This window comes from Suillus paluster, assembly GCF_016628075.1.
Source record: "Suillus paluster strain FC165 chromosome Unknown EDB91scaffold_5, whole genome shotgun sequence".
NCBI classification, from domain to species: domain Eukaryota; kingdom Fungi; phylum Basidiomycota; class Agaricomycetes; order Boletales; family Suillaceae; genus Suillus; species Suillus paluster.
The window spans coordinates 202178-224435 of NW_024537565.1; the positions used below are offsets into that span (position 1 = coordinate 202178).

The following is a 22258-nucleotide window of genomic DNA, read 5'->3' on the forward strand; positions in this document are numbered from 1 at the left end:
CTGCTGAAACAGCAACAGTCATCCTCCACTATGTGCACCACCAAGAACAAGCAGCTGCCTGGTCAGGCTAAACCCTCCACTAAAATGGAAGCTCAGTCCTCCTCTGCCTGGCACACAACCAAAAAAAGCAGCCACCTGCTGCTAAGCTGTCGGCTGATGAGGTTGGCACTACTACAAGGAAGCCCTCACCTGGTCCTTCACCCAACCCCATTGTCAACATAACTAGTGGTGCCTCCAGTGCTTCATCATCAGATAGCTTGATGAATGACACTTTGAACACTGAAGTACACAGAAAGTGTGTGCCAATCAAGTCTAGATACAACAACCTCACAAATGCTATTGAGACTAACAGTGTCTCATTCTTCACTGGGAAGGAGAATTTATTGAAGGCTGAAGCACCTCACTCATCAAAGTGACCTGCACAAAGTGAGGCTTTCAGTGCTCCCAAGTATGTTTGATTTAGTTTTTGCATACTTTGCCTCATGCTGACACACTTTAGGAAAAAGCAGACCAAGGTGTGATTGGCTAGGCACTCTTGGTTACCTCCTTTCCCCATAAGGCCTCACAATGTCTTCCAACAAGATCCAGGGGGTAACGAGTGACCTGTTACCATTCTGGAATACATCAGTTCCCAAACTCAAGAAGAACAAGGTACGAGCAAGGTGACATTACTTAGTCATGCCTGACCCCCAGAACCTCCTCACATACATGTCACATGAAAAATATAATAAGCCAAACCAAAGCTTGACCAAGGCACAATATAACATTCAATCTTTTGAGCACCTTAAGATGTGCACCTGCAATGCACTCGCTGCAAACATTTGCTGACAGTTTCTGCACAACTCCAGTAGCCCAATATGCTCATACAATGTGATCCCTCTGCCCTCTGCAAGTGAATGCAATATGTCCTGCTCCATCGAAGATGGATGTGTGAGCTCAATGTGTGCATCATCAGTGACACTGGGGAGCCTGAGAGGGGCGGGTAGGCAGGTGGATTTGATGCTGTAGTGATATATTACGTGCAGCTGTGGCAGTAGAATTAATGTCAAAGTCTTTTATTGTTTGAATGTAACTTTATTTACCTGTGAACTGACTGACGAGTATGAACTGTGCCACCTCGCTGACACTGTACCAAAGCTGAGCTCAGTCGGAGTGCCGCAATAATCCTCAAAGTATGGAAAAAGTTCCGCATGTCCATTGGGCATTGCTGCAACTCAGTCATGGTGCACTCGCAGTACCAAATCATGCAGATCCATCAGCTGATGATGGTTATGATACACTAGTTGTGACTCTAAAGGTGAGCAGAAGACATCAGAGCATGCTGTGGGAAATGACATACCCCGTGTAAGAATATGTGTATATCTAGACTCGAGAAGAGCAGTATCTCAAGCTTCACTAAGATTTACTGAGAAATGTGTTAAAATATAGTAAATAATAGGAGACAGAGGGAACACATATAGGAAAAGCCACAGTGGCTAGGAGATTGATGGCAATATGCCATTGAATGGCCCCAATTATTAGTTTCAAAGTGCACTGGAGTGTGTCGCTCCATCATGAGAGCACAAAAGCACTCCCGGGTAACCCTACAACGGAGAACCCAGTCCTTGAGATGGTGAGGGACAATATGATCCCCGGTGACTCTGTTAATTGGGCTAACTATGAGTCAGCTAATGAGGAGAAAAACAATAAAATTGTGATGCACTATGCTATTGAAACAGTTTCACCTGAGCTCGTGGGAAAAAATACTAAGCTCTGTGTTGGCACACTGGACAGGATATGTGGAAAATTTCTGGATAGGTTGGCATGATGAAGCAGAATATAGGAGATGAGTGGTATGTCATGCACATTGCTCTTATATAGTACTACCTGACTGACCTTTCGAAACGAAAAAAACCGCAAGTCCCCCACCAGTGGCCACAGTACAGCCCATCTGATCTTAATTGAAGACCCTGGCAAGACACCGTTAGTGGCTTGCACCAGAGTCAAGCAGCACACAAGTCCACAAACCTGCCCAGATTCCCTGGTAGCTAAATCTGTTGCCTTGATGGGGCCTTGGGTAGTGTCACAGTGAAGCTCATCAAGTGCAACAGATCATAAGCGACACAGCAGTGAGGGACAATATAGGCTTGGAAGCAGGGTAAGTTTTGGCAAGTGAGTGACCATCGTAACAGAGCATAGTTAGGATCAGAGATTGGGTGACAGTTGCACAGTGGTGGCCAATGCTGGCAATTTCACGTTTGATAACACAACAGCAACTTTGCATTTGATAATGCAATGGACCCTCATCCATAACATGACAGTCAAAAAATCAATCTCGTAGTGATGGTTGCTGAGTGCTCATGATGTAAGTGTCAAATGATATTGATTTCTAAACAAGGAAATTATTTAGGAGTAAGTGTCTGAACATCTGAGTTGGCCAGCACAATTCAAGTCCAAATGCCATTGATCATATATTAAGAGGTGTGTAGAACTGGTTCTAATGGTATGTCACACCTTACTGAGCTTCAGCGCTCTGCTGTTCAGAACGCACAAGCTCTCCTTGAAAATGCTGGACTGTCACCTTGTGACTTGGATTCAGTCTCACCATCACCACCATCACCATCACCTCTGAGTCCTGTTCATATTGCTTCCACACCACCTCATCTCTGCACCGTGACTGCACCAGCTACCCTGACATGCCTGCCCGAAGGCTGCTATCAGCCCCCACTATATCCCACCTCCTGCACAACCTTTCACAGATGAAGATCGTGTACAGGAACTTCATTGCGTCACACACAAGACCTCCGCACATGCTGTCATCGAACATCCAGTCAGGTGCCATCATTGAATATCCGCAAACTGGACAACATGTGAATGAATCTATTGCCCACATCTTCCACATTGATCCATCTACACTTACTACTTCTTCCCTCCATCCTCAGTCAGATTTCCAGTACTCCTTGGGTGATGGGCATGGGGGCTGGATAATCAGTAAATGTCTTATGCTTCGTGATGCTGAAGGACATCCTGTTTCATGTGCCAACCTTAAAACATCTTGTATGAGTCTTTTTTTGTCAGTTGATACTTCTCACACATCTATTCAGGTAAAGGCCTTAAGATTTGCTCAGCGCATCAGTGCAACATGTCAACACATCACTTTACTAATATTTTGGAGGCTTCATCCCATTGTGAGACTATGTCTCAGACAGACTCGAACAGTCCTGCCAGTGCTGCTGACAGGGAAATCTTTGAATGAACACTGGCATTATACATGGCCTTGTGTGAACTGTGGCTGCTCTGCCATTGATGGTGTTGATGACCACCTTGCTGAGAGTATGATAGATAACTCGGATGGTATCTCGGCCAACAAATATTTCAATAGCACAACCCTTGATGATGATTCGGATGCTATGGATTGCTTGCCATCGAGTTGTCAAGTCAAGAGGCCCAGGTGTAGTGGAAAACTTATTATGCAGCTTGATGCCTACAATCAGCCATTTGTCTGGTAAGTTTATTCATGGATTTTTTTTGCAATAGTGTTATGACTAGTGTTCACCGAATGGCAAAGACTAACACACAACCACTAGGACTCGGTCAAGTTTGATGATAATGAGCAAGGATAAATTTGAGCATGAATGTCTAAGTCTACTACAAGTATAGAAACGAAGAGGTTAAGTCTAAGGAGTACTTATGCTAACTAACCTACTTATATACATAACATTGAAGAGGAGATATCTGAGTATGAAAGAAATCAGCCAATGAGAAAAGAGTCGTACGATACTGTGGATGACTGAGCATGACATTGTGATATATAAGCGATGAGTCAGATGGTGACTAAATAGAAACCCAAGATCCAACCGGTTCTTCTTCTGGTAGTGAGATTGTTCTAGCCTGTGGAGTAGGGGAGCCAATCAGAGAAACAACAGGTGATATGTGAAGAGGTGAAGTTGTGACAGGAAGTGAAGTCACGTGACCGGTTCAGTAACTAGAAGTAGCCAAAGGAAAACTGAGAAATGAAAAATGATTCATATTGGGGATTCGTGACAAATAGTCTGACTGATATGCAACAGATGCAAATTGCACTCCCACATTCACTGTGCCCACCTATTCATATGAAGGAATGTGACACACAATACCTGCAAGCTCTCCTTGATGATGTCTACATCATTATTTCCAAATGTGAGCAATTGGCCAAGCTGCAAGGATATGGTCCACTCCTGCTGTGCAGCTATGTTACAAGCCCATCCTCCCAAAGGCAAGTTTGTTGTGAGTTTTTGCTTCCCCTTAGTGTTTACATCATCAAATTCCTCTCTATGCACTAGCGCACCTGCACCATCAAGCAGACAGCAAGTTCAAACAAGGCGTCCTGCGGAAGTGGACACATAATTGCACCGCAAAATTCAACATCTATGTCCCCCATGATCTTGTAGCTTGCCCACGCATAGTTGTCCTCTGCAGCAACCCACACTCACACCCACCTTCCACACCTGTCAAAACACCGCCACCACTTGTCAACATATTTCATGAGTGTTAAGACCGTTGTGGGTACAACAAGTGCAGCAGCGATAATCCGATCCACTACACAGTTGGGTCTTTGCTGCCTGCTGCCTCACTTGGAAACAAGCACGTTCGACCCTTAAGGGGATTGCTACTGGGGAAATACTAGTCTCTGTCTAAAGTGACCCTATAGGATGAAGGATCTGCAAAAGCGGATGAAATGGATAGGATGCGAAACGTACGGATTTGTCGGATGGAGCGGATGATACTTGCAGATCAGACGGGATGCAAATCAAAGTCAAAGGAAGTTCATTAAAGGTTGGATGGATAGTGGGTATAAGTCAAAGCGATCTTCTGGTAAGGTGCAGGAAAAGTGGGAGGAAGTTACATGAAGTATTTTTTGAAAATTTCTGTGCTTATAGGGTACAGTATTTTCAAGGAACACTTGGTATAGGTAGCGAGTCTAGACTGTGCCATAAGCTATCCGGAAAATAGTGGAGTGTGAGAGGATATGTCTGTGTTCAGTCAGTAACAAGGAAATGTGTGTGAGTACGTACCAATGAGGTAGAATGGACGTGGACAGGATGGATGTGGCAGATGCACAAGCTATAGGGGGAGATCCGAAGGTATCCGCATGTCATCCGAAAAGCGGATGAGTATCAGATGGAATGGATAGGTGTTGGATGGATGTCGGATGGATGCCTGATGCATCAGAAAAGTGGTGGATACTGAGCCTAGCGTAGGGATACTCCCTACACTGTGCTCAGGGGTAAGGCTGAGTCTGAGGGCTACTGCAGATGGAGCTAACAGTAGGAGTGGAGTGGAGGAGACTGCTTGGACGAAGTCCAAAGCAGAATGGAAACACAGAGGACAGAGGTACGAGAGTACTAGTCACAAGTCCGACGCGCAGGAAAGGTGGTGGAGGTGTGGGAAGTCAGACGAGCAGGGGAGGTGGCCGACCTAGGGAGTCAATCCCCTAGGCCGGCAAACAGGAGTTGTCAAGGGGTTTGCCCAAGAACAAGGACAAGAGAGCAGGGCTTAGAAAAGGTAATATTCAGACTGAGGATCTACAGACAGATGTACATATGTTTATATACTCTAAGGAAGTGGCATAGCATAGTGGAAGGCTATGTGCTGAGTGTACAGGATTACAAGAGAGATGACTGAGACAATCAAGAAGAGGCTCGGAGAATAGTATGTATGTGACGGATCAGAAATCACTCGGGTATAGGGATTACTGGTGATCCAAAAAGTGGAACTATGATACTAAATGGAGATAGGACCAGTTGAGTGGTTCCTAGTCTAAGAGTGGACCGGTGAGGCGGTCGGGTGGACTAATCGTCGGGTGCGGCAACATGAGCGGAACTGAAGGAACCAAGTGGGTCAGAAAAGCGGAGGGAGTAGGAATAGGATCGGGTGGACCAATAGGGCGGAGGAGCGGAACCCCAGATAGTGTTGGATGGAAGGGGTATAGTGTCGGAGGACATAGGGGTAGTGTCAGAGGAGTGGAACAGGGTCGGGCGGAGGTAGCAGGACTAGTCCTGCTGAGATGCACTTCGTGCATTGTCAGAGCACCTGAGTGACATAAGAAGTAAAGTAATAAACCTTGGAAGCGGGGTTGGCCGGCGTGGGTTATTTCCCTCAGATCCAATTGACCACTACACCAGCTTTACCACCAGCTTTACCCCAGCACTTGTACCAGCTTATACTGCAGAGATTATGGACCCTACATAGATATAGATAACACTAATCAGCGCTAGATAATGCTGATCAGTGCTGATAATGATCCCGTCAGTGCCAGCACTTTCCACAATGTTGGGAACGTCGGGAGGGCACTCGGATGTAGTTCAGCAACCCCTCCTGCCATCACATGCGAACCAAACACTTAGCAAACCTTCGTGCTTGCTGTCCGTCACAGCGACAGGCATCCCACTGCCGCATTGAGTCCACGTGTCACATCTCTTCCTTTCCACCATGTCACTGAGCTCCAAAAAGCTCAAGATCCCTTGCGGTGTTCATCACCACAGCCCTGAGCGGCTTGTTCCTTCAACAAGACACCACCCCTGATACCTCTGGACGTCGTGTACGCATGAAATCTGGTTGCACTTTGGAGAAAGAACTTCAAGAGGGTCTTGAAAGGCAAAAAAACATGCTACTCGGTGAGGTTCTTGGTATTCTTATGCAGTCCTAGCTAATTCTTTAACATAAGCTATGCCATCAGATTCGTGTGCCATCCTTAGTAGCTTTGCTGTTGCCTCTGGTGCTCCTCCGGACGACGATATCAATGTATCCTTTAGCACTGAAGATGCCCACCAATGGATTGATGTAGACGAGGCCCCAGATGTTTCTAATGGTGGCAGGGAATACAATGACATCCTCACTGCAGCCTGTGAACTTTCTGCAGGCTCACGGTAATTTTTCTTGTTATGCAAACACTTACACGAACTTATCCATTTGTTGCAGACTTACTGGTAACTTCACACAACGACATTGCACACTGACGAGAACAACTCAAAATGATGTACATTCATTGGGACATGCAGTTGCCCGCTCTAGCATCCGGCTACCTTCAGTGGAAGCACTCCAAGGAGGAAATACGCTCTGTGCCACTCAGCAGTCATTATTTCCATGCTACGGTCATCAAGACTTATGGTATGTTCTGATTTATCATTGTTTCGAACATGGCGCTGATCTTATCTCAGAACATATTGTCAATTTTGTGATTCCTCAGCTTCCAGATGAACCAGCAAACATAGCACTTCTTCAACATGGGTTTCTTGGCTGCTCTCCAGTGGAGCCATCGGTCAGTGGTAGATATTGCTACTCTGGAGCTTTACCATCGCCTGCACCACCCCCACCCCCAGCTCAGCATCCAAACCATAACAAAGACATTATGTGATCTTCACCATGTAAGTAGTGTTGCTGCTCTTGTACTGCTCCATTTAATTTATCAACCAACCATAGGTATCTTATCACAACTGCTATTGAGATCAGTTCTCGATCACATTCGATGCTTATCTCAATATCCTTTGTCAAGTTCGTTCCAGAGTCGACAAGGCCCTTGGCCACAATGGCGTTGAAGTAAATGGGATGTGTCCCTGTTGTATGTACAAGGTATGATGGTTGACTTCTTGTGTGATACGGTCCTTATTTTTTGTCTTCACAGCTCAAAGATGAAGCTTTGAAGTCCAACTGGTTCCTAGTATCCTCATAGCTCAGGATGGCAATAACTCTTTGAAGCAAATTGCTAGTGTTGGGTCGGTTGATGAAAGAGAATTCACCAGTACCTATTTTCTCCAATGGGAACATGTTGACATGTTCAAAGATGAGGTTAAGCACTGGCAACACGCCACTCACAATGTAAGTATTGGTCATCACGATCATTATCATAATTTACTCATATATCTTAAGGACCAAGAGTCATCTGATGCCGGGAAGAATGTCGAGATCCTAAGTTCATGCCTGACATGGAAGAATAGTGCACCTGACCAGCAGAAGAAAGCTCTAGACATTTATGAGGTCACCAGGATGTTTGCTTCAGCTTGCTGCCACGGATTCATTATCAAGGCTTGCGAGATGGTACAAAGTGGTGAACTGTAAGTGGGAACACCATTAAACTTCAATGTTCTGACTTCTGTAGTGCCAAATATCCACTCACGATAGTAGATTACATACTCGACAATTTAGGTGAAGATGTTGGTTTAGGATACGATGTCGGCTGTACTTTCGGAGAAATTGTTCATAACAGTCTGCTGTTGCAGAAGAAAGCCAGGGATCTTTGATTACAGATCTGTGTCAATTCTTTCCATGGATATTGTCATATACCTGATCCGACCACTCTGATATTGATATCCGCTCTGCTTTCCGACCCCCTCCGCTCCATCCATCCTCCGCTCCATCCAATCACAAGTCTGCATTCCGCCCCTACACTTCTGCTCAACCACTCAACTGGTCCCCTTCCATAACCTCTCCATTCAACTGGATCTCTTTCCCCTTTTAGATATATACTTTCCCCTTCAGTACATAGACCCTTACTTCCGGATCACCGGGAATTCCTATTACCGCCCGATCGCTGATCCGACACGTACATATTGATATCCGCTCCGACTTATGTCTTCGCCTGTGTAAAGTACTTACAAACTATATCCTTGGTACATAGCTTTACAACATAGTTATCCTGGTCACTGCCTCATACATAGTAGTATATAACATATCATGTACTTAGATATTTTCCTCAGTCTTAATATTACTTGTCTTCTCGCAGTTACATCTTGTGAGAATTCTCAGTAGGACCTTGCCTCCTCTGGACACAAGTCTCAACTTATTGTCACCTCCAACCCTCCGACCCTCCACTTCGACTTAGAGCCATGCTCTAAGTCTTTCCCTTATACTCCGCCCCTATCAAATATTCTCCCTTGTCCCTCCACATTATCCTCCGCCTTTTCCGCCCCTACCAAACATTCCCCCTGCTCCTATTCACATTCCACATCACTCCCCGCCTTCTCCGCTCCGCTCCTAGTCGGCCCGCCGCTAGTAGCTCTTACTCCCTGACCCTCAAAGTGGACCAAAGCGGTCCACTCATCCTACCGTCGGACAATGTTGGACCTGCTCCAAATTCAGGGCACATACTCGGCTAAGGGCGCAGCACAAGCACTGAAGCCAAGCCCCGACCCCTCTGCTTCCTGAGTCAGCACGGTACCTAACAGATATGCACACAATTGTTTGTGCCAAGTTCAGCATCATCCTCTTTACCTCACTGGGTTTGGGCTCGAAGATCTGGAGACGATAGAATGAGTATTTTCATCAACAAATGTGAGCGCACGCATTATTTGGTACGCAACACGGTACCATTGGAAGCAAGCACTTGACATGCAGTTCTCTCAATGGGATGCAGACAAATATCAGGAACTAAGTACGTGGTGTTCATTTATATTTGGGTGCCTCTACCTTACACATTACTAGGTAAATTTCTGTTGAATAACTACCGTCAAGCACTTGACACCATCAATGAGTACAGCCCCATCGTCACCAAGATGACACAGTCCCTTGGCATCAACAAAGGCACCATTGAGTCATGGATTGCAGAGGAGTACCAATTTCTTCTAAACCTGAAAGAGGAGCCCGAAGAGAAAATACTTGCTTGTTCATATGTACAGGCGCTGAAGGACCATAACATTGCCGAGTAAGTTCACGTCACAATCATATTATTAATCTCACCAAATGCTGTCTGCTAGTCGCAAATGGAACCAGGTGTCGGAAATGTTCAGAAACACGCCAATCACCCACAATATCAACTATTCCCAGGTGGCAAAGCAGACTGCACGAATTGAAACTGCTCGATGAACCGCTTTGCAAGCACTTCTCATTAACGTACGTGCTGTTGGAGAGTTGGAGAAGAAGCTTGGTATTGCAGAAACATGGACCAAAGCACATCCTGACTATATATCGGCTGTGGAGTACATGCACTCATACAAGTTTCGAAGAACCCTAGATAATTTGCAGTGCCTCGTTGTCCAAAGGCTGTTCGAACTTTCAAAGGCGAATATGGCGGGCACAGGTAGTTCCTTACATTTTGATGATGCAATCATACTTATCGGTTATCAGGTTATAAGCTCTGTGGACATATCGGCAAGGCAATCAAAACACGCAGCAAGGCCATCCAGTCCACTGCTCGCAGAATACAACGAGCTTGCCCCATCAATACAACCTCCTGCACCCTATCTTGAGTGGAATAATATTGTGAACTACAGGTTCATATCTGAATTTGAACTACTCAAGCTCGCATACTCGCAGCATCCTGAAATACTTTCAAAGCCCTGGACAGTGCCAGGTCACCGCAAAGTTGCAGTGAAGTATTTTAAAATCCTTCATGCTCAAGAAGAGATTACATGCCTCAATGTTGAGGTATGCCGTCTTCGTACTGCTATATCAGATGGACACGCAAGGCTTCGATCCTCCGTCTCTCGCCTTCAGGATAGTGACCCAGATCTTTTGGCCGAAATTGAAGAAATTCATTGTGACCGCTTGTGCGTTGATGCAGTGCATCAGGTGCGCCTTGACTATATTGAGTCTCTGGCTGGATTTTCAGGTGAACGTGGATGGGGCATGCACGTGGACTTGGACACAGACTTTGATTTGGATCTTACACACATTGTGGAGGCCAAAGAAATAGCACTGCATCCACGATGATGTCAATGGTACTGCGAAGGATGATGATGTTGCAGTGGATGTCGATGATGAGCTGAATGATATGATGGTTCGGTTTGGTGAGTTTCTGGAAAATATTAGATCGTGTTCTGACTAGTGTATTATTCATGGAGTCTTACACAAGATCATGTATAGCTGGAGCTCTTAGTGTATTTGATAGTGTGCATTGTGACCATGATCAATATACTCATAATATTCATTCATGACAATATATCTACCAAAGCTGTATGAATAATTGCGAGAGAGACAGATTGAACAAATTGAACAGATTGAACTCATACTACATAGGCCCATCAAGCCACAAAGCATTGAGCGAAGTGAATAAAATCAGTAAAAAGATGCACACAGAATTCCAGAAATCATTGATTAATGAATCAATGACACCACTGGCAATCACAATTGCAAGAAATGTAATAGCACATGTGTTTAAGTGACATTGCGCACATAATCAATACATGCGCAAACCACACATACACTAAGTTACGTTAAACTATGGCCAGCTCGTAAACGCACCATTATTAAAGTCAGTCGTGCAGCACTGCCATGCTACGTCTGTTCCTAGCATCTCTTAAAATATTACTCACTGGCACATTAACAAGTGCCTTCATCTACCTCTCTAATCATGACTCGGGCACCTTATTTTCCCCCTGCTCTGCGAGAATGGGTTCAAAGCCAATCTCCTCAACCACTTCGTGTGGATATTGATTGTCAACACTTTGTGCATAGAAGAGGTGTGCACAATGATGGACTCTATCCAGCTTCAACATCAGATTGCGGTTTACACCATCAGTTTTGCCTTTGTCAAGAGGACCGAAACTTAGCTTGGAATGAAGGGATCAGCAATGTTCATGATGTGGTGAGCTACTTATAGATTTCACTTGATTTGCTGAACCAATGCCATGCATCTTCACAGGTGACAGGTCTAGGCCGTCTTGCAGATACTTTATTTGTTGGATTTGCAATACGGCCTGAATGGAACCCTTCTCAGCCTTTAATGCCATCCAACATTGATGTCGAAGTCATTTGCACGTGCCAGTTCCGCCAGTTCCCAGAACTTAGTGCCACCATCACAAAACTCAAGGATATTGTGCAGTGCTGAGTCAGGTGTTCCCCATCTCCTGAAGTTCCGGGGCAAGCTGCATCAACTCCAACCTGGACCAGGCTACACATTAGATCCGGAGACCCGGCAGGCTGTCGTTGGCAACATCAGTCTTGCCACTACAGCCAGCCACTCTTGTTCACCTCAGTCGAATATATTGCTGGCAAGTACTATGAACCCACATTGCACAACTTCAACAATCATGGAGACCCCCCATCGCACAACCCCAGCATCTATGAGTCTCATCCCACATCCCACCGGCACTCCCATATCGACAAGTCTCACCCCACGTTGCACAACTCCAGCCTCTGCGAGTCTGATGCCTACCAGCCTGACGCCTCGCTCGCTGACCTCATGTGCCAACACATGTGCACTCTGGTCTGACGCAGCATGCTGCTAATACCACCCTGCCTAATATGCGACATAATCATGATCCATCATCTTCCCCTGCTGACCCTCTCACACGCTTCAATGAAACATGGCACTATGCAGACATCCCTTCTGGGACTGCTGCCATTCGAGATGAACACAGTGGTCGCTTCATTGCACTGAGAGCACCACAGCAACCATTATGAGAGCTGACCTGGATCAGGACACCACAAGGGACACCACCAGGAAATGATCTGCCGCCTCCAGCCAGCTTATTACACTCATATCACTCCGTCCGCCTTCAACTTCTCTCCTACAGTTCATGCTTACCTTCAAGAAATCAAAGCCACACCAGAAGTTATGTTGAGGATCGACGCCAGCCTTAACTACTCTGTCGACGACTGGGAGTATTTCTTTGTAGATGCTGGCCTTTCAACATCACAAGCACGTAATCTTCGTCAGGTAATTGTTCATTCGCTTCCGGAGGAGCAAATAAGCCTCCTTAATATTGCACAGCAATCCGATCATACCCTCTTGTGATTCACGTAAGCCTGCAGTATATTGTTCATTTGCCCTCTTGATCTTATTCTCTTGCCAATCCAGCTGTTTTCTAATGTTGCTCCAGTTTATCATGCTTTGTCTCCTGCCTGCTATCATTAAAATACTCAGAATACTGTGGATGTTTATTGCTTCAATGTCGAAATTTGGTTAGTGTCATACTGTTGCCACACGCTATGGCGGATCCTTGAACAATTTTTGAGTTTGACACCATACCTAATTCAATTAACCACCAGTGTTTCATAACTACCAGAGGCCGTAAAACAACTCAGTAGTTCACGTCAATGAAATCCAGTTGTCGTGTTCTTTCTTTCCTTTCTACAAACCCACTGTTCTCTCTGACAATGAATGCTCTAGCAACAGGTCAGAAAAACAAATCTCAACGAACACGTGAGCAATGCAAGATATCAGCTGCATGCACCACTGAAATGTGGAAGGAGGTTGGTGATGCGCGGAGTGCTTATATGGTCAGCATTGCAGACCTTGCAGAAAAATATCATACGTACGTCGGGGCTGTATATATCTATTATACAGCTCACGTTTTGCATGAACAGCTCACTGGAGTGGATGTCAAAGCAGTTTTTCTTGGGAGGGAAGCTGTTGAAGAGTTCCCACAAAATCTCCATGTTCAATGTGGTTGTGAGACACGAAATTGCCAGGCGAAAGGAAAACGGTAAGCGCTCGCCCTCCACAATTGCAATAATTGACTAACAACATCATGCTAGGTATCACGAATGGTAGGAAGACACTTGCCATTGTCTCCAGAGAACTCAAGGAGTCCAGAGAGTGGAAGAACCTGACACAGGAGGAGGAAGATGAATTAATGGAGGACATACAAGTTGAAAACACGTCCAAGGCTCCAGTTAAGATTTACACCAAGGATGTTGCAACAGAAATCACAAAGACCATGGGTAATCTTGATCCTGAGGTATGTTTGTCTAAAAATGTGTCTAGTCATTGCGCCAACACCATACAGATCATAGGCCTTGAAAAACTGCACTGGCTGCAATGTGTTCTGGGGTCTGACAAGGAACACATCAAACGACAATTTCGGACCACGAAGCTATGCATCCGACCCCATCAAAAATGCCTGTCTTGCTCTTTTTAAGCTGATGCCCGAACAGATGGTTGTCAACATTGATGCCTATATCGCGTCAGGTGTGGAAGGTGTCATTCACACTTCAAGTGCGAGGCAGACAACAGTCCTTAAAAAACACATTCAGAGACATGATCCGCACCGGTATGGGTATGTTTTTTGATTCATCTTCGTAACAGCCTCCCACTGACATCTTTGCAGAGGAAGTCCTCAGCAAGTGGGGCATTTCAGCCACAAAAATGCCTCAGGTGGCATATCACAATCATGAGCGGTTTGTTTGTGCATGGGGCATTGAACTTGTAGGATGGACGGAGGGTGCTATCATTAATCCAGGGGAGATTACCTCAAGTGTGACTCTCAGGCGCTTGCATGGTGCTATCAAAGATAGTTTGTGTTACTGGCATGAACTCACAGATGATGAACTTGCCGTGAGAAAGGAGGCATACGAGCAACGTGTTATTTCAGGGGAGGAGCAACCTAAAGCAACCCACAGTGACAAGGGAAAAAGGAAGCGCAGTAGGCCTGCACCATCCGTCAGCGCAAAGAGCAAGTCTATCGTCCCAGACTCAGACAATGAAAATGAAGATGACACTAACTGTCCCTCCACCAACAATTCCCCCACCACCATATCTACTCTCAGTGATACCACCCCTCCTTTGCCTGCCATGAACAGAGCCAGCCCTCTATCTAACAGCAACCACAATGTCCCCCGATGCTTTCCTGCTTTCACTGAGGCTTGAACACACCCAGACTTAGTTGAAGGCACCACGGCTGTGATGGGACCCGATAATCAAATTCCATCGCTCCTTCCTATCAGGGGCATGGCAGGGACCAACCAGGAGCACCTATACAACATTTTTCAACCCGGAGACCTGAGTCCATGGGACCCAGCGCTAAACTGAGGAGGAGAATTACTGGCAGGGTAGCATGGGAGACTGACATGTTGATGAAAGACATTGGGTTGATTTCATAGCATTATCTTATGTATATCCTGCATTTTCAAACAAGAATTGATCAGGTTTTCATCATAAAATGCCTGTCACTGCAATGGATAGTGAGCATGAAGGTTTGCTAAGTGTTTGGTTTGCACTGGTGGTGTCTTGTTGAAGGAACAAGCCGCTTGGGGCTGTGGTGATGAACACCGCAAGGGATCTTGAGCTTTTTGGAGCTCAGTGACATGGTGGAAAGGAAGAGATGTGACACGTGGACTCAATGCGGCAGTGGGATGCCTGTCGCTGTGACGGACAGTGAGCACGAAGGTTTGCTAAGTGTTTGGTTCACACGTGATGGCAGGAGGGGTTGCTGAACTACATCTGAGTGCCCTCCCAACGTTCCCGACATTGTGGAAAGTGCTGTCACTGACAGGATCATTATCAGTGCTGATCAGCGTTATCTATATCTATGTAGGGTCCGTAATCTCTGCAGTATAAGCTGGTACAAGTGCTGGGGTAAAGCTGGTGGTAAAGCTGGTGTAGTGGTCAATTGGATCTGAGGGAAATAACCCACACCAGCCAACCCCGCTTCCAAGGTTTATTACCTTTACTTCTTATGTCACTCAGGTGGTTGGAGAAGGAGGGATAGAGTGGACGGGAAAACAGGGGGTCGGACCAGGGGTGGGGATGTTCACAGGTGGTATTGGAGGTGCCTGGATCCGGTATATGACAACGAGCTTCTCTTGCTCATGAAATGGAAACTAGCAGATGCAACACCACATCAGATTTATTTGGACATGGCATTCATCCAGGGCCTCCATAACATACTTGGCTGGGACTTTCCAAACAGCCGTGATGCAACACTGCAAGATCTTCATCCATCACTGGCCAATCTCAATCACATGTGGCATCTCATCAATATCCTGAGGTCTATGCAGTATCCCAGTGGAACAGGATTTGAAGGCAGGTATTGCTCCTAGATATCTGCTGCTCATACTGACCTGGAATTACCAGGTGCACATCTCCTTGCTGAGGAGCACGCAAAGCTACCTCTGGAACAACACTATGTGCACTGTGCAGAGACACATGTCATTGAGCAGGGAGCAAGACACAAACTCGTCATCTGCATGACACCACGTATGTCACTGCACCTCATGCAAGCTACACACCTATTCATTGACACATCATTTAAGCATGCACAAGGATGGCAAGAGTTTGAAATCAATGTAGGGAGTTATGTTACTCTGGGCTTGTATTGATGGTTTTTACTTGGTTTCACTTGCCATTACTTTCCTTAGTTTATGTACGCATTTTTACTGCTTATGTAAACAAACAATCTTCTTGAGCCACCACCATGAGCAGTGCTCTTTTGATTCACTTTTCTCTCTGAGCACTACCTAGCTCTAGTCCAGAAATCCTCTAGGGTCAAATGCACCTCCTTGCAGGTATAGCAGCAGGCAGCAAGACCCGACACTTTCTGCACCCAGCAGAATTGTTGTACCCACATCGAGTCATGGAACATCAAGCACCAATGATGTAAATCTCACCACACTGTTTATACTTTTACACATTAATGTCTCATTTTCTAGCTGTTGTCAGCAGTAGAGCATTTACAACATCACAAAGTGCTAAAGCTCACCTCATTCTCTTTGAACAAATTTTTGAAATCACATCCACTGACACTGGCTTGCCTGTGTTGTTCAACCATATCCATGGCTGCAGGTTTGAGACAGTGATTGCTGATAGCCACAAAGGTCAAGGGTTAGGTGCATGTAGCAGCTGTGCAGATAGTTCTCTTAAATAACCAATAATGTTGTAGGTTTGGGAATGTACTGCATGCAACTGTCTTGTTCCATGACAATGCCATGCCCATATGAGTCACAATGTCGTCTCTGCGATCTAGGGCTGTATGATTATCTCCATCGATTCTATCGGCTTTGCATGGCACATTATAAAAGAAATGTCCATGGCCTTCGCACCCATGTTTCAGACAAAGTATATGCAGCAATGCTGAGCTTGGCAACATCTGAGCCCCATCCAGATATTCAGAAGACATTGAATATCATTTGCGATGGTGGTCCAAAAGCTGCAGGTGAATTATCAACAATAAAACACTTTATAAAAATTGACACATCACCAGCATGGTTGAAAGATAAGCTTGAAGGCATGAAATTCGCGTTTCCAGCAATATATCAGCCAGCAAGCCTGATACCTCTCGCTTTTTGGAAAGCATCTCCCGCTACAACTAATGGCAATGAGCAATCTCATTGTAATGCATATTGTGAAGGCATTCACTTGACTCTATTAGCTGGCCTCATGAAAGGCATGAAATACGACCAGGGAGCAACAAACAGTATGGATATTCACACCACATTTGGGGTATCAACTTGAGACCAAGGCACAACTTATATTCACTGCACGAAACAGTGCATTATGCAGCAAGGTATGACTTTATATTATGAATCTAAACACTAGCTAATTTTCGTCAGCTCGAGTACAACAGAAACACCACTCCTCACATATAGTGAATGCAATGCATGGCACACTTCCACAACCTGCTATGGTGTGTGCCGTCACGATGCCAACAGCACAACATGCAGCACCTCCACAGCCTGATATGGCAATGCCAACAGTACAACATGGGCATGTCAAAGAGGCAGTAGTTGAACTGCCGTCGTTCTTGCTCCACAAACCACCATCTCCAGCACAAATCAGCACATTTAGTGTCCTGTCATTTGCATTAGTATCAGGTGCTCGCATCATAGACTACTGACCCACGACAATTCAGTCCACACCGCCATTCATGATCGCAGACAACTCAGAATGCCACATCAGAGTCTTGTCATATAGTTCTCTTGCTGGGGCACTCAATTATCAACACGCAGCTGAAACATCATCATATGACGTACCTGCTGCTGTGCTCTCCACAAGCAACACAGTATCCCAAGCACAGTCACCTAGTACCATACCTCAGCCATCTTTAACTGCAATCAGTGAAGATTACTCACTCATATTGCACCTCGAGTCCGTCATGCTGCCACTTAGCACATATAGAACACTGGCAACCGCACTTGGAGTCTAGGATTTAGTCACACGAAAAGAATACGAGAAAATTGTTATAACCAACCATACAGTAGCAAGCTAGTAATAAATACAATTATCAAAGTTGAAATAAGGATGAGAGAACCGTCAAATGCTGAAGGATGAGCACACTGTCAAGTACTGGATATGTCGTCAAGCGCTGGAGAAGGATGAGAGCATCGTCAAGTGTTGGAGAAGGATGAGCACTTCATCAAGTGCTGCAAGTGCTGGAGAAGGACGAGCACAGCAAAAGTTATGAAGGAGTGCAATAAGGAGGGAAGAGAAGGGATACGGTGGTGATGGTTTCAAAGCCAGGTGTATGTTCAGGTTAGAAACCCAGCTGTTTGGATGGGATTTTCTAAGCGAGGAGGTCCTGGGGGTCAGGCATGACTAAGTAATGTCACCTTGCTCATACCTTGTTCTTCTTGAGTTTGGGAACCAATGTATTCCAGAACGGTAACAGGTCAACTATGACTCAATCCAGGCCATCTGTGGCTGGCCTGAGCCAAGAAAGTCAAAGACATTCAATCTTTCTTAGGTTTTGCCAACTTCTACCACTGCTTCATCTTCGATTACTCTAACATCATAGTCTTGCTCACCCGCCTTACCCACAAGGATGCCCCTTGGGTCTTCTCTGATGCCAGATGTTCCTATTGCCATCAAAACTGATGCCTCTGATTATGCTATCACTGGTATTCTTTCTATACAATGTGCAGACAATGAGCTCCATCCCATTGCCTTCTATTCCCACACTCTCTCCGCTCTGGAGCTCAACTATGACACTCACGACAAGGAACTTTTGGCTATTCATGAAGCTTTCCACATATGGCAGCATTACCTTGAAGGCTCCGCCCTCCCCATAGATGTGGTCACTGACCACAAAAATCTGGAATATTTCACTACCATGAAGCTCCTTTCTCACCGCCAGGCTCGCTGGTCAGAGTTCCTCCACCAGTTTAATCTCATCATCCATTTCCAACCTGGCCGCCTCAGAGTAAAACTTGATGCCCTTACTTACCATTCAGATGTCTACCCAAAAGAGGGGGATAAGGACTATGCTCAGGTCAATCCACATAATTTTAAGCCAGTGTTTACTCAAGAACAGCTCGCTTCGTCCCTACAAGCCACTATCCTAGCCAAACCTATGCTCTACACAGTGGTCATAATGGATACAGAAGTGCTCCACAGGGATATCATCTCTGCCCTTTCCTCCAACCCCATTACTAGCAGCTTACTCCAGGTATCCCTGTAGTGTATTAATTAATACTACAGTACCATACTGTGTGGCCATTTATAAATGCCTGCCACTTTTACAGTAAGGTAGTCTACACACAGTTACTAGTCATTCTACATGTGTATTTGCAGGGCACTGCTGCAGTACATTCTGCATTGTATTGGTTTGTTTATGTGCTGTTATGATTTTTGGCAGGCAAAACATATCACAGCTGGTGTGGCTGCTCTGCTTTGGCTAGCTTTGTTTGTTTTCAAATATTCTGTCCCACCCATTTAGGCAATACAACTAGGCAACTGCATGGGTAAACCCCTGGGTATCTCAGGTCATACCCGCACCCGTACCTGGGGATATACCCACACCTGCATGGGGGTATGGGTATCATAGTGGGTATTGCATATTATAAGGATTCAACATCCTTTACGCACCAACTGCGCTTCAAAAACAAGATGCACGAACCATAGGTTCGGAGTCATCCACGTGAGTCACTGATGTGAAGTGTTACTCTTTGCATCTGAGTCACACGGATATATCTCTTTTCATCTTACCATTCAGTACCTTACCTCGTGCTCACATTACACCATCTCTGTTCCTTCATCAAGTATTTTCACGCTCAATCCGGTTTAAACAAGTATTCGAAAATGTATATATGATACAAATGTACACTCATACTATAGCAAAATCTTACAGTGAGATCCCCGCTCCAAGTAAGACTGAAAAGTCTCTCGAAAGTCCTCGTCTCTAGTCCAAGACCAATCCCTCTTCGTGTTACCTACTAACTTGTCGCATTTCTATCTCATTCCAATCACAATTCCCTACCAAACTCACACTCAGCTTTACATATTTGGAGCCCACTGCGAGGGAATTGTTTTCGAACGATCCCTTGCACCCCGAGATGGATTCACTGATCTATCACTGATCTTCTAGTCCTTCTCTTAGTACCCGGTCACTTGACCACTCTTCTCACCATTTCAAAATATTATCATCCCAACGCACAGCCATGCCTCCAACAAGAAACACCATCTGTGCTGGCTCCTTCAAGAAACACCAAAGCCAAGAAACACCAAAGCCGCACCAATACCTATAACACTCCTACCACCTCTTCCTCTGCTGCAGCAGTACCATTTCTCGACTCTCTTGCTGTCACCCCAGCTCGCTTTAGATTTGATCAACATGCCAGACCTTTCCAAGACACAACGGACGGACCAACAGAGTCATCACTCTTGGACAACGACACTATAAGCTGTCCCTTCCACGCAAAATCGCCTTTTCCAGCAATACCCATTGAACCAATGTTCACTCTTAGACCGGCCGTATTCGATCCTGAAACCCCAACATTACTGCAAATACTCCCTGAACCTGTAAACACCAAAATGACTCCTGCCGCCTCAACTATCCCTCCCATTCCGAAGCCCAAATTCATCCCTCAAAAGACACTACCACCAGTCCAGAACCCATCAACAATAATAGTTTCCCAACCGCCTTCTGCACCTATAATCTCTAATCTGCCTATTGTCCTCCCACCCCCAGCCATAGCACCTTTTGCACCCTCTCAACCGCCTATCATCATGTCTAACACATCGAAAGGTATAAATGCCATGCCTGGTGCAAACTCCAGCAAAGCACCGTCGTTCAATGGGGAAACCTCAGAACTCTTGGAGTTTTTCGAGTTATTTGAAGACTTGGCCGCTGTGTGTACCCTTACCAACACTAAAAAATGCAAAATGATCGTCTGTTACATCGACATCCAAACAGAGCATTTTTGGGTAACATTAACCGGGTATGAAAGCAAAGATTTTACCGTGTTTAAAGCAAGTATTTTAGCACAGTACTCAGGAGCCGCTAAAGGTCAGCAGTACTCTATTTGCGACCTCGAACGTATCGTAATCAGCAATGTCAATAATGATATTTCAATGGAGACCGAGCTACTACAGTACTACCGACAGTTTCATCCCATTGCTCACTGGCTTGTAGCCAACAACAAGATATCTGCCCATGAACGAGACCATTACTTCTGGCAAGGACTCCCAGCTACTACCTGACGCGCCATCGACTGACGACTTGAACTGAAAGATGCCAACTACTCGTGAACAGAAGCTACTGACTTCGAAGAGGTCCTCAAAGCAGGACATTTTGTGTTCTCAGATGACGCGTTCGACACGGACCTTAACGAGCCTATTGCAACTAGAATACGCACTATACAGGAGGGACGTTCTGCTAGAGCCAAACCTACAGTGCCCTGGGATTCCGATGAAGAAGACAAGAGAAAAGATGTATGGCGGGAAGTCCAAATGAAGTGAGTTGTGTTTGTATCGCCTCCAGTAGCACCCATCAAAACTACAATGGATGAAGTAGAAGATCTCGCGTGGAAAATGCATACCTTGGATATCAGTGATGTCGCATACTCAGGTTGTTATACCTGACTCGTTTGTCTAGCACCCACAGCTGCACAGGCATGGACACCCCCCAAATCCCGCCAACTCATCAACACTTCCATCCCAGCTCAAAATACGCTACCCTATCTCCCCCTTCCTCCCCTTCCTCCATCCTCTAATGACTCGCCAAACGCCAAGTGTTTCTTCTGTGGAGGACCTCATGTTATGCATACCTGTTCCACGGCCGGAGAATACTTACAGGCAGGGTGGATTATTCAAGATGGGCAGTTTTTTGCCTACCCGGATTGATCGCGCATATGACACCTCGGAAGTGACACCTTCAAACAAGTAATTGATGCTAGGTATTCTACAGCACAGCCTTCAACGCCTGCAACCAGATCCAATTCTATTCCCATCGATAACCCCCGATGAGAGCCGACTCCACAGGCACCCATCAAAATCCCATCCTCTGCTTTCATTTCCGAATCATACTTTCTGCAATGTGACCCCATCGCTGAGAATCACGCGGTAATTGTAACGGTTGAAGAAGAAATTGACGAGCAATCGGCTGAGACACTCGCCATCACCAGGTCCAAGTCCAAGGCTGTAAAAACCCCCGACAGTGCTCCCTCTGCACAACCCATCCCGCTTCCTGCTCCTGTACAAGCCATTTTGATTCCTGTTCCTCTCGAAGCCATCAAACCCACTGTTACCGAGCTGAAGAAAGAGCCAGCATTTAGGTATGAATTGAAGGCCAACTCACCCGACACAGCCAAATGGCTCTATGAAGCAATCCTCAACACCCCTGTCCCTCATTTGATGATATCCAACCTC

General features: G+C 45.6%; 5 protein-coding genes across 5 annotated transcripts; all 5 read left to right on the plus strand.

Annotated features, from left to right (window-relative positions):
• Positions 1 to 567: 567 nt before the first annotated feature.
• EDB91DRAFT_1078117 (uncharacterized protein) lies at positions 568 to 1399 on the plus strand (the record flags this gene model as incomplete). Its single annotated transcript, XM_041314983.1, has 4 exons — positions 568 to 651; positions 832 to 930; positions 1148 to 1297; positions 1367 to 1399. The coding sequence occupies 4 exons, from the start codon at positions 568 to 570 to the stop codon at positions 1397 to 1399; spliced, it is 366 nt and encodes a 121-aa protein (XP_041182011.1).
• A 5288-nt stretch (positions 1400 to 6687) lies between these two features.
• EDB91DRAFT_1078118 (uncharacterized protein) lies at positions 6688 to 8076 on the plus strand (the record flags this gene model as incomplete). The annotated part of the gene is made up of 8 exons (XM_041314984.1): positions 6688 to 6887; positions 6940 to 6997; positions 7020 to 7128; positions 7179 to 7279; positions 7341 to 7385; positions 7471 to 7579; positions 7664 to 7836; positions 7888 to 8076. 8 exons carry the CDS (start codon positions 6688 to 6690, stop codon positions 8074 to 8076), a joined length of 984 nt encoding a protein of 327 aa, XP_041182012.1.
• A 1269-nt stretch (positions 8077 to 9345) lies between these two features.
• EDB91DRAFT_1243575 (uncharacterized protein) lies at positions 9346 to 9819 on the plus strand (the record flags this gene model as incomplete). The annotated part of the gene is made up of 3 exons (XM_041322314.1): positions 9346 to 9388; positions 9439 to 9658; positions 9711 to 9819. 3 exons carry the CDS (start codon positions 9346 to 9348, stop codon positions 9817 to 9819), a joined length of 372 nt encoding a protein of 123 aa, XP_041182013.1.
• A 327-nt stretch (positions 9820 to 10146) lies between these two features.
• EDB91DRAFT_1013719 (uncharacterized protein) lies at positions 10147 to 10560 on the plus strand (the record flags this gene model as incomplete). Its single annotated transcript, XM_041312460.1, has 1 exon — positions 10147 to 10560. A coding segment is annotated over one exon (414 nt), but the record flags the coding sequence as incomplete, so codon positions are not given.
• Positions 10561 to 12198: 1638 nt separating this feature from the next.
• On the plus strand, positions 12199 to 14545 carry EDB91DRAFT_1243577 (uncharacterized protein; the record flags this gene model as incomplete). Its single annotated transcript, XM_041322315.1, has 9 exons — positions 12199 to 12316; positions 12375 to 12613; positions 13067 to 13099; positions 13147 to 13211; positions 13264 to 13382; positions 13435 to 13637; positions 13693 to 13862; positions 13933 to 13955; positions 14007 to 14545. 9 exons carry the CDS (start codon positions 12199 to 12201, stop codon positions 14543 to 14545), a joined length of 1509 nt encoding a protein of 502 aa, XP_041182015.1.
• Positions 14546 to 22258: the final 7713 nt, after the last annotated feature.